Source organism: Zea mays, chromosome 8, assembly GCF_902167145.1.
Source record: "Zea mays cultivar B73 chromosome 8, Zm-B73-REFERENCE-NAM-5.0, whole genome shotgun sequence".
Classification (NCBI taxonomy): Eukaryota; Viridiplantae; Streptophyta; class Magnoliopsida; order Poales; family Poaceae; genus Zea; species Zea mays.
Genome location: NC_050103.1, coordinates 118,495,768 through 118,507,941, shown reverse-complemented (window position 1 = coordinate 118,507,941; position 12,174 = coordinate 118,495,768). Strand labels below are relative to the sequence as shown.

General features: G+C 42.4%; 1 protein-coding gene across 3 annotated transcripts; it reads right to left on the bottom strand.

Moving 5' to 3' along the window:
* Positions 1-8,951: 8,951 nt before the first annotated feature.
* LOC107546766 (uncharacterized) lies at positions 8,952-11,751 on the bottom strand. Of its 3 annotated transcripts, NR_159716.1 has the most exons (5): positions 11,322-11,685; positions 10,670-10,748; positions 10,209-10,311; positions 9,352-9,775; positions 8,957-9,269 (listed from the first exon to the last, which is right to left on the bottom strand). NR_159716.1 is itself a non-coding variant. In NM_001367110.1 (4 exons), coding segments are annotated over exons 1-4 (312 nt in total). In that variant the 5' UTR covers positions 11,451-11,743; the 3' UTR covers positions 8,952-9,774. The 3 variants fall into 3 exon arrangements, 1 of the variants encoding a protein (NP_001354039.1); NM_001367110.1 differs by having other exon boundaries at positions 8,952-9,775; positions 11,322-11,743; XR_557607.3 differs by having other exon boundaries at positions 9,352-10,311; positions 11,322-11,751.
* Between the last annotated feature and the right edge of the window lie 423 nt (positions 11,752-12,174).

Genomic DNA, 12,174 nt, shown 5'->3' with positions numbered 1-12,174 from the left:
TATTTGTAGATTTTCAGTTTTTCACTATGCAAATTCAATAATCAACACGAGAATGAGATGCAAATATGCATCTCATTTTTTTATCTAGGATCTAGATTTCAAATCGCTAATGGTTCTGTGTGTGCTTGCATCACGTGATGCGATGCAGGGAGCTGTTGTTTGGTTGTTAGCCAGGTTTTGCACCTACGACCTACGAGATGTGTATTTGGTTGCATGCGTGTAGATATGGAGCAAGACTCACGCACGATACTTAAAGCACTCTGTGTGTTAGGTTCTACAAAAACGAGCAGTTGAGTTACATCTCGTGAGCTAGGCTCCTGCGGCCATGGTTCACGCAGCCAGGCTAGCGTGAGGAACGAACCAAATAGACCATATGAGGACATCTCGTGAGCTAGGCTCCTGCGGCCATGGTTCACGCAGCCAGGCTAGCGTGAGGAACGAACCAAATAGACCATATGAGGATGAGATAAAATAAGATCTAACCTAAGTAAATAACTATTGTTGACTGGAAAACAAAACAACAATCGAGCTAAATAGAATGAGAAGCCACGCAAGGAGTCCAGAGATGAAATCCAATCGATTTTTACTGTTAATGATGTATACATTACTATTCTTAAATTATATAAGCTAGATTATAGTGAAAGAGTAGGAGGGTAAAATATTATTTGGAACACAAATAAGCTGAAATAAGCTAACATGTTTCCAAATAATATTTTACACTCCTACTTTTCCACTATAATCCAACTTATATAATCTAATAGGGAAATAAATAGACCATAACTACAAACCTTGAAGAGTTGAAGGCTTGGTGAATTGCTGTTGAGCGATGAGGACATAAGGACGGAGAACGAAACAATAAGGCCCTGCTTGGAACTGTAGTATATTTGATGATACTATAGTATTGGAACTTAAAAGGTGTTTGGTTTGTACAGGCAAGACACAGTTTTAAATACCATGGTTTATCCAAAACCGTGGTATTTTTGGAGTTTTCGAAACTCCACTCAGGACCTCCGTTTTCTTTTCTTATCTCTACATATATTTTGTTTTTCCAATGAAACCAAACAAATCTCGGTTTGGAGCAATACTGTGGTTTTACTGTGGTAAAGTAATACCGTAGTATTTGTGTCATGTACAATTATAAACTATAGTATCTTAAAGTTACATTATTTTAAAACTGCATTTCTAAACATGCCCTAAGGTGAACTACCGAAAGCAGATGTGCTGATGTTGTGATTTCTGATTCGCCGAACACAAGACCGACTCAAGGGTAGAAGCTACAATAATAAAGAATTTGACAAAAAACATTGGCTTTTCGAAGATGGGACGCGAGTTAAGTAGCATGAAGAAACAACACATTCCTAGAAGTTTGGCCTGCACAAATATTAAGGTGAAAGAAGTTCCTTATTTTAATATTTTCTCTCTGACGAAGGTATAAGGTACTTAAGAGTTTTCATTTGCAGGGTTTATTATTAAGCAAGGTGTCAATTAGAAGAAAGAAGAAAATTCTAACTTAGCCAAACCATTAAAGGAGCTTCAGGAGAATTTCTTTGGTATATATAGCCACCAGTGCTGCCAGCGTTTAAAGAAATTGTTCTACTCTGTTGGCGCAACTTCAGGAGAAACCGACTATGCTACTGGCTATGGTGTTGGGGCTCTGAAATGGATTGCAGAAGAAGTGGATGCCTTTGAGGAGGTCATGAGTACCTAGGGCGACTATTGTGTAGTAGTTGCTTCCTGAGGCAAATTTTCAATTCTGGAGAAGGCTGGATGTGCACACGTTAAAGTTGTTGGGAAGGTGAACTTCGACATAGAAGTGGATGACATGACCACGCCTACTAGAGATGCCATGAATGTGGCTAGACGATTTATCACATTAATCTGGTTGAAAGGTGGCAAAGAAATTGCTAGAGCCAAAGCTAGGAAACATATAGGGGAGGTTAGTTTCAAGTCTTCTATGTTACATTTGCTACTCTCTTTCTTGACTTGTATGCTAATATGCATAAACACTCTCTCTCTTTTTAGGACGATGATGGCGCCGAAAACGCCGAAGCTTGAAGCAAACTAGAGAGTTTAAAATTGTAACTAGTTTTCTGCAATGCTGAGATTTGATGTGAAAATAGCAACCTTTTGAAACAATGTGAATGTAAAAAAACTTAGTCTTGTTATGCTTTGTTTACTGCTTTATTGTGGGTGAAATTAGAGCCAATGTTTTTTGAGCCGAAGGCGAAAAACATCTCTCCTTTTTTTCACATAGAACAAAGTGGCAAAAAATAAACAACTTATATCGAGCCGAAGATAAAGGTATATATTTTCCTGTCACAAAACATTGTAATTAAAAAATGTCGAACTCATAATCTTCTTCTCTTCTAGATAAAATAATTAGAGCGGAAAATTCATCAATATGACGACTCTATATTCCATTCGAAGGTCTTTTTTTAGCCATGTTGTAATTGTTGCAACTGATTTGTCCTTCAAACAGAAGACTTTAGAAGCCTCCTTTTTTTTAATATGATACAAGCTGATGAATGATGTGATGCTTGATGAGATGATTGAAAGGGAAATGTGCCCTTGGGCCATTTCTATAAGATTTTGGTGATTAAGTGCCCAACACACATTAAGGGAATGAGTATATGCCAAAGGGTGGACAAAGTGCAAATCATTACAAAGGTATGATTCTAGACTTAGTACATTGGTTTTTGTGTACTAACATATTTGTCTAAGTGCTAGAATTAGAGAAAAGATAATTGGAAAAGACTTGGCTCGAGCAGCCAAGACTCTGTTCAGTCTGGGTGCACCGGACTGTCCGGTGCGCCAGGCTGGCTCTGGTGAAAAGGCCGCTCTCGGAAATTTGTCGGCGGCGTACGACTAAAATTCACCGGACTGTCCGGTGAGCCAACGGTCGGCCGCGCAATCCACGCGTGACGCGTGGCCGGGCCAACGGTCTAAAGGGAGCACCGGACAGTGTCCAGTGCGCCAACGGCTCCAAATTGCCAACGGTCGGCTACGCCAGAATAGGAAAGAAATTCGCACCGGACAGTGTCCGGTGGTGCACTGGACTATCCGGTGCGCCAGTCGACAGAAGGCAAGAATTGCCTTCCTGGAATGCTCTCAACGGCTCCTAGCTGCCTTGGGGCTATAAAAGGGACCCCTAGGCGCATGGAGGAGACACCAAGCACACTTTGAGCATTCTTGATCATTCACACTTCGTTCTTGCGCACTCGTTTGACATTCTTAGTGATTTGAGCTCCGTTCTAGTGAGAACTTTGAGATATTCATTTGAGCTCAAGTCTTGGCCGTGTGTGTGTGCGTATTGATGTGGACTTGTGTGTGTTGCTCATTCCATCCTTACTCCGTGTTCATTTGAGATCATCTTTTGTAAGGGCGAGAGACTCTAAGTTGTGGAGATTCCTCGCAAACGGGATATAGTGAAAAGAAGAGAAATACTGTGGTATTCAAGTTGGTCTTTAGACCACTTGAAAGGGGTTGAGTGCAACCCTCGTCCGTTGGGACGCCACAACATGGAGTAGGCAAGTGTTGGACTTGGCCAAACCACGGGATAAACCATTGTGCCTCTCTATGTTGATCTTTTTGTGGTTATTGTGTTTCGCAAGAACTCCTCTCTTTGTGGTTATTGTGTTTCGCAAGAACTCCTCTCTAGCCACTTGGCTTTACTGCTCTAACACCTAATCAAGTTTGTGGCATTAAGTTTCAAGTTTTTACAGTATCACCTATTCACCCCCCCCCCCCTCTAGGTGCTCTCAATTGGTATCAGAGCCGTTCTCTTCAAGAAAGGGACTAATCGCCCGAAGAGATGGATCCTAAGGGAAAGGGGATGGTGGTCAACGACAATGAGAAGGAGTCCATCTTCAACGAGCCAAGGGACAACAAAGTCAATGACTCCGACTCAAGTCAAAAGAAGAAAGATGGAAATAAGAAGAGGTGCATTAGGAAGGTTGTCTACTACAACAGCGACGAATCTTCCTCTTCTCAAAAGGACGAAGAATACGAGGAGAAAAAGAAAACGGTTAACTCAAACTTTTCTTTTGATTACTCTCGTATTCCGCATAATTCAAATGCTCATTTGTTTTCCATTCCACTTGGTAAACCCCCACACTTTGATGGAGAGGACTACGGATTTTGGAGTCACAAAATGTGTAGCCACTTGTTTTCTCTTCATCCAAGTATATGGGAGATAGTAGAAAATGGGATGCAATTTGATAGTTCCAATAACTCCATGTTTATCAATGAACAAATCCATAAAAATGCACAAGCTACTACTGTTCTTTTAGCATCCTTGTGCAGGGAGGAGGTACAATAAAGTGAGCGGCTTGGACAATGCCAAGAAGATCTGGGACACCCTCAAGATCTCACATGAGGGGAACGACGTTACCATGCTCACCAAGATGGAGTTGGTGGAAGGCGAACTAGGAAGGTTCGCAATGATCAGGGGGGAGGAGCCAACCCAAACGTACAACAGGCTCAAGACCCTCGTTAACAAAATAAGGAGCTATGGAAGCACGCGATGGACGGACCACGACGTCGTCCGACTTATTCTAAGGTCCTTCACCGTCCTTGATCCTCATCTTGTTAACTCTATTCGTGAGAATCCTAGGTACATAAAGATGACGCCCAAAAAAATACTTGGGAAGTTTGTGAGCGGGCGAATGATGATCAAGGAGGCAAGATACGTTGATGAGGCGCTAAATGGCCCAATCCATGAGCCTCAAGCCATTGCTCTCAAGGCAACAAGTAGCAGGGAGTCGCTACCTAGCAAGGTGGCGCAAATTGAGGCGGCCGGGCTAAACGAGGATGAAATGGCCCTCATCATCAAGCGCTTCAAGACGGCGCTCAAAGGTCGCAAGGAGCATCGCAACAAAAGCAAGACGAAGGGAAAGCGCTCCTGCTTCAAGTGTGGTAAGGTTGGTCATTTTATTGCTAATTGTCCCGATAATGACAGTGACCAGGATCAAGGAAAGAAGAGGGAAAAGAAAAAGAACTACAAGAAGGCTAAGGGCGAGGCACACCTTGGCAAGGAATGGGACTCGGATTGTTCATCATCCGACTCCGACAATGAAGGACTCGCCGCCTCGGCCTTCAACAAGTCGTCCCTCTTCCCCAACGAGCATAACACATGCCTAATGGCAAAGGAGAAGAAGGTAAATTCTAGAAGTACTATTACTTATGCTTCTTCAAGTGATGATGAATCTAGTGATGATGAAATAGACTATGCACGTTTATTCAAAGGATTAGATAGAACTAAAATTGATAAGATCAATGAATTGATTGATGCTTTGAATGAAAAGAATAGACTTTTAGAAAAGCAAGAAGATCTTTTATATGAAGAGCATGATAAATTTGTAATTGCGCAAAATTCTCTTGCTTTAGAAATTAAAAGAAATGAAATGCTTTCGTGTGAATTGTCTACATGCCATGAATCCATCTCTAGCTTAAAAAGTATCAATGATGATTTAAATGCTAAGCTAGAAGTAGTTAACAAATCTAACTCTTGTGTAGAACATGTAGTGATTTGTAATAGGTGTAAGGACTTCAATATTGATGCTTGTGTTGAGCACCTTACCTCTATTGCAAAATTAAATGGTGAAGTGGCTAGTCTTAATGCCCAACTTAAGACTAGCAAAAGTGAATTTGATAAACTAAAATTTGCAAGGGATGCCTACACGATTGGTAGACACCCCTCAATTAAGGATGGGCTTGGCTTTAAGAGTGAAGCCAAGAACTTAACAAGTCATAAGGCTCCCATTCCCGCCAAGGAGAAAGGGAAGGCTCCTATGACTAATAGTGCTCAAAAGAATCATGCATTTATTTATGATAGGAAATTTTCTAGAAATGTTCATCATGATAGGAGTTGTAATGCTTATGATTCAAATGCAATGTTTGCTTCAAGTTCTTCCTATGTGCATGGTAGAGATATGCCTAGGAAAAATGTTCTTCATCAAATGCCTAGAAGAAATGTTGCTCATGTTCCTAGGAAAATAGTTAATGAACCTTCTACAATTTATCATGCCTGCAATGCTTTGTTTGCAATTTATAGAAAGGATAAAAAGGTGATTGCTAGGAAATTAGGGGCAAAATGCAAGGGAGATAAAACTTGCATTTGGGTCCCTAAGACCATTGTTACTAACCTTGTAGGACCCAACAAGAGTTGGGTACCTAAGACCCAAGCCTAAATTGCCTTGCAGGTTTATGCATCCGGAGGCTCAAGCTGGATTATCGACAGCGGATGCACAAACCACATGACGGGGGAGAAGAAGATGTTCACCTCCTAAGTCAAGAACAAAGATTCCCAAGATTCAATCATATTCGGTGATGGGAACCAAGGCAAGGTTAAAGGTCTAGGAAAAATAGCAATTTCATCCGAGCATTCCATTTCTAATGTGTTTTTAGTAGAATCGCTCGGATATAATCTGTTGTCTGTTAGTCAACTTTGTAATATGGGTTATAATTGCTTATTCACAAATGTAGATGTGTCTGTCTTTAGAAGAAGTGATGGTTCATTAGCTTTTAAGGGTGTACTAGACGACAAACTTTATTTAGTTGACTTTGCAAAAGAGGAGGCCGGTCTAGATGCATGCTTAATTGCTAAGACTAGCATGGGCTGGCTGTGGCATCGCCGTTTAGCACATGTGGGGATGAAGAACCTTCACAAACTTCTAAAGGGAGAACATGTGTTAGGTCTAACAAATGTAACCTTCGAAAAAGATAGACCTTGTGTAGCTTGTCAAGCAGCTAAACAGGTGGGAAGCTCTCATCATATCAAAAATGTGATGACCACGTCAAGACCTTTGGAGTTACTTCATATGGACCTCTTCGGACCCGTCGCCTACCTAAGTATAGGAGGAAGTAAGTATGGTCTTGTTATAGTTGATGATTTTTCCCGCTTCACTTGGGTATTCTTTTTGTAGGATAAATCTGAAACCCAAGGGACCCTCAAGCGCTTCCTAAGGAGAGCTCAAAATGAGTTTGAGCTCAAGGTGAAAAAGATAAGGAGCGACAACGGGTCCGAGTTCAAGAATCTTCAAGTGGAGGAGTTCCTTGAGGAGGAAGGAATCAAGCACGAGTTCTCCGCTCCCTACACACCATAGCAAAACGGTGTGGTAGAGAGGAAGAGCAGGACGCTCATTGACATGGCTAGGACGATGCTTGGAGAGTTCAAGACGCCCGAGCGGTTTTGGTCGGAAGCCGTGAACACGGCTTGCCACGCCATAAACCGGGTCTACCTTCATCGCGTCCTCAAGAAGACTTCGTATGAGCTTCTAACCGGTAACAAACCCAATGTTTCATACTTTCGTGTATTTGGGAGTAAATGCTACATTCTAGTGAAGAAAGGTAGGAATTCTAAGTTTGCTCCCAAAGCTGTAGAAGGGTTTTTGTTATGTTATGACTCAAATACAAAGGCGTATAGGGTCTTCAACAAATCATCGGGTTTGGTTGAAGTCTCTAGCGACGTTGTATTTGATGAGACTAATGGCTCTCCAAGAGAGCAAGTTGTTGATCTTGATGATGTAGATGAAGAAGACGTTCCAACGGCCGCAATACGCGCCATGGCGATTGGAGATGTGCGACCACAATAACACCAAGAGCAAGATCAACCTTCTTCCTCAACAATGGTGCAACCCCCAACTCAAGATGATGAACAGGTTCATCAAGAAGAGGCATGTGATCAAGGGGGAGCACAAGATGTTCACGTTATGGAGGAAGAAGCACCTCAAGCCCCTCCAACTCAAGTTCGAGCGACGATTCAAAGGGATCATCCCGTTGACCAGATATTGGGTGATATTAGCAAGGGAGTAACTACTCGCTCTAGATTAGTTAATTTTTGTGAGCATTACTCTTTTGTCTCTTCTATTGAGCCATTCAGGGTAGAAGAGGCCTTGCTAGATCCGGACTGGGTGTTGGCCATGCAGGAGGAGCTTAACAATTTCAAGCGAAATGAAGTTTGGACACTGGTGCCACGTCCCAAGCAAAACGTTGTGGGAACCAAGTGGGTGTTCCGCAACAAACATGACGAGCACGGGGTGGTGACAAGGAACAAGGCACGACTTGTGGCAAAAGGTTATGCCCAAGTCGCAGGTTTGGACTTTGAGGAGACTTTTGCTCCTGTGGCTAGGCTAGAGTCAATTCGCATATTGTTAGCCTATGCTGCTCACCATTCTTTCAGGTTGTTCCAAATGGATGTGAAGAGCGCTTTCCTCAACGGGCCAATCAAGGAGGAGGTGTACGTAGAGCAACCCCCTGGCTTTGAGGATGAACGGTACCCCGACCACATGTGTAAGCTCTCTAAGGCGCTCTATGGACTTAAGCAAGCCCCAAGAGCATGGTATGAATGCCTTAGAGACTTTTTAATTGCTAATGCTTTCAAGGTTGGGAAAGCCGATCCAACTCTTTTTACTAAGACTTGTGATGGTGACTTATTTCACTACACCAAAATAGTAAACTTCCTAGAGCCTAAACCCTAGGAAGTTAGGCCCAAACTCTAGGAAGTTAGCTAAACTCTCGGAAGTTAAGCCATCCCGTCGGAAGTTTGGCTCTCGAAAATTTTTTGTCGGAAGTTAGCTTAACTTCCTAGAGCCCTCTAGGAAGTTAGCTAACTTCCTACAGCCAAAAAAGCCTCTCGGAAGTTAGTAGATTCTCGAAAGATAGTAGCTTCACGCCGTCAGCGCTGTCAGCTGACTAACTTCCTATGACTAACTTCCTACGGCTGACCGTAGCCCCTAGGAAGTTAGCTGGCTAACTTCCTACGGCTGACTGTAGCCCTAGGAAGTTAGCTGGCTAACTTTCTACGGCTTAATAAGCCTCTAGGAAGTTAATTTGTCCAGCATTACAAATGTTGTTCATTTTTATTTTACACCACATTCCACAACATAACAAATATATCAACAGCTATATAGCACAACATATTTTCACATAAAACATCTCACACACAATCACATAACAATATTTAAATCCATAGTCTCATCAATTACATCACAAAAGTCTCATCCATAGTCTCATCAATTACATCACAAAAGTCTCATCCATAGTCATAATAAGACACATCTCATCATCCAGTACTAATAAGAGACAATATCTCATACATAGTCATAATAAAAGTCTCAAGTATCATAACGCAATAACATGGAAGCTCACGGTCGCTGATCACCATCGGGTTACAGTGAAGAGTGATGGTCGATACCTCCACTAGTGAAGAGGGTTTCTACTAAGTCTAACTCGCCATCTTGTTCATGCGTCGGTAAGGTAGTTGGAGGGGTCTAATATACATGTACAAATAACATTTGTTGAGTTACATCATAATATAACTAACAACAAATAAATGATGATGAATATGCATACCTGATGTTCGGTAGATGGAGATGTAGGTACAGGTGGAGGTGAAGACCAAGGATAATGAACAGAGGTGGGGGGGGGGCACCGGGACGTCGAGCAATAGTGGAAGCTTATGAATTTATCTATATACTCTATAAAGCTAATCCCCACTAGATGTTCTATATCTCTCTCTTCATGCAAGGTGTCCACATCTTCCCCACTAAATGCCCTACTAACTTGCTACCCTTTCATGCAAACTGTCAATGCCATCCTTTGATGATTATAAAAAAATATCCGCGTCATCCCTATTATGCACAATACTTTTAATCTTTAATCTATCAATGTACAAGTTATCAACATATGTTATTTGTTTCATCATCCTATCTTTCTATAATGTGATCTCTAATATTCTATTGGCTTTTCTTCCATTAGCTTGCCTTTTTTACCAGATCTGTTGCAATAAAATAACATGCGAGTCAATATCATAAATATACATACATAGTATCCAGAGAACATACAGTAACGATATGCATATACCAAATTTATTTCTAAGAAAGTCCCACAACAATGTGCGGGCTATTCTTTTAGTTAATACTTAAAAGTACTTGATAATCTGATGGGTCTGACAGAAACGTTGGGTTTAGTTTTCACTTAGACTAGTTAAACAACTCAAATAAGTCCTTTGCTTCCACTAGTTTAGTATCTCAATTTACAAATGCAGCCACAACCAATTTAATAATGCTTGTGCATAAGAAAAATATGCCTTTCGCAATCAGCTTTAAACTTTTTATTACCTGAAGCATCACATGAATTCAGCCTAAAAAAATAGAAATCAAAATAATAAAGGAAAATAAAATCGACAAATTGGGTGACAAAGAACTAACCATGTATCCACGTAATAAGGCTTCAGCTGGCAGAAATTGCGTTCAAACGCATCTTGGTCCTCAAATTTCATACTCAAAACAACAGCATGCTCATAAATGTCCCCTGAAATGTTTTGGGCTGAGTTCAAAACTTGCTCTGTTGAAGGAATGGTAACTAAAAGAACAGCATAACAGTTCAAGGACCTCTTGATCTTTTCTGCTACTAAATCACTAGATAGCTTAGTCATAAGGACGAAAACTTAAGTTAAGAACAGTTTACTGCATATCTGCGACTCTGCGTGCAAGAATAGAAATGAAACAAAGCATCAAAAAATAGCATCAAATGCGACATCCATTATCGTGCTCATCGTTATCCATGTTAGCAATGTGCATAGTCAAGAATGCATTTTTTCATATACTAGAGCACTTAGGGGGTCCGATGGCATCAACTAATAAAAAACAAGGGCCCAAGGCCATCTTACTTGCAAGTTTGAGCTCCTCCACAATGTTCGGTGTCTGCTGAAACAAGGCCGGATGGCTGGGGAATTGGGTGAGATGGACCTGCAAAATTAAGGTGGTTCACATGTAAATAACAGAAATATCCAAAGGTAATTCGTTGAGTTCTCGCAAGTTTCTCCCGCAAACCAAGATGGCAACTCAATTGACCAGCAAAAGTCAAGGTTTCCGCTACAAATATCTAAACTTGAAGTTGCTACAGGGCAGATCTGTACATGCTCGGATCTAACTAAAGTAAGGAGGCACAAGGGGGCAGGATAATTTTTATGAAAACCTGCTAAACTATGTCCTTTCTCCCTGTAAGGTTGTAACCCGCTTCAGAGTGCAAACTGCTCCGGCGCGGACGACACCCACGAAACAGACCCTACAAATAAATCGAAAGCAGCCCAAACATGACAAAACCTATCAAACCAATGTCTCCGGATCAGGCTAAGCCATTTTATTTTTCCAAAATAAGAGGTATCCCTTATAACCATCGAGAGATAGGTACGAATGGCATCATTCATGTCGTCAGCCTGAAATCACCGACCCCCCCCAGCCGTGGAATTTCCTAGAGAAACTGGGACATCGGGAAGTAAATGGCGGGCAATAAAGATCCAGTGAAGCTGGGTACCGCACCTTGAGCTGCGAGAGGAGGGTGACACAGGTGTTGAGGTCGTTGCAGGCGTAGGCCGTCTTGAAGCGGGCGAACATCTGGGTCACCTCTGTCATCTTTGGATCCATCGTCAGAGGCTGTGGCGGGGGCATGCTCTGGAGCTCTCGGTCACGACGACTCCTCTTCTCTGCTGCGGGTTTTTCTTGCGGGTTGGGTTGATGAGGGGTGGAGGGTGCTGCCACCGGAGAGGAAATCGAGCGATATGAGCTCCCGTGGCGACTGCGCGTAGGGGCGGAGCGGCGAGCGCGCGCCGGCGGCTCACACAGGGGCGTCCGCGGCAAGGGCGACCGGGGCCGGGGGTGGCCGGGCGCGACAGGGGCGGCCGTGGCATGGAGTGAGCGGCGGGGGCGGCTGGCGGCTACAAGAGACAGAGAGAGACGAGTTGAGAAAGGTGAGAGAAGAGATAAGGTTGAGGAGAGGTTTAAAATAAAAAATATAACTTCCTAGAGTAAAGCCGTAGGAAGTTACATAACTTCCTAGAGTCAGCCGTAGGAAGTTATATAACTTCCTAGAGTTGGTCGTAGGAAGTTAGATTTTCGTTTGACTGGTCAACAGCTAAAAACTAACTTCCTAGAGGAGGTCGTAGGAAGTTAGCTGGGCAGCTAACTTCCTAGAGCCAGCCGTAGGAAGTTAGCTTTTGGTTTGGCTGGTCAACAGTTGAAACCTAACTTCCTAGAGGAGGCCGTAGGAAGTTAGATGGGTAGCTAACTTCCTAGAGCCAGCCGTAGGAAGTTAGCTTTTCGTTTGACTAGTTAACAGCTAAAACCTAACTTACTAGAGGAGGCCATAAGAAGTTAGCTAGGCAGCTAACTTCCT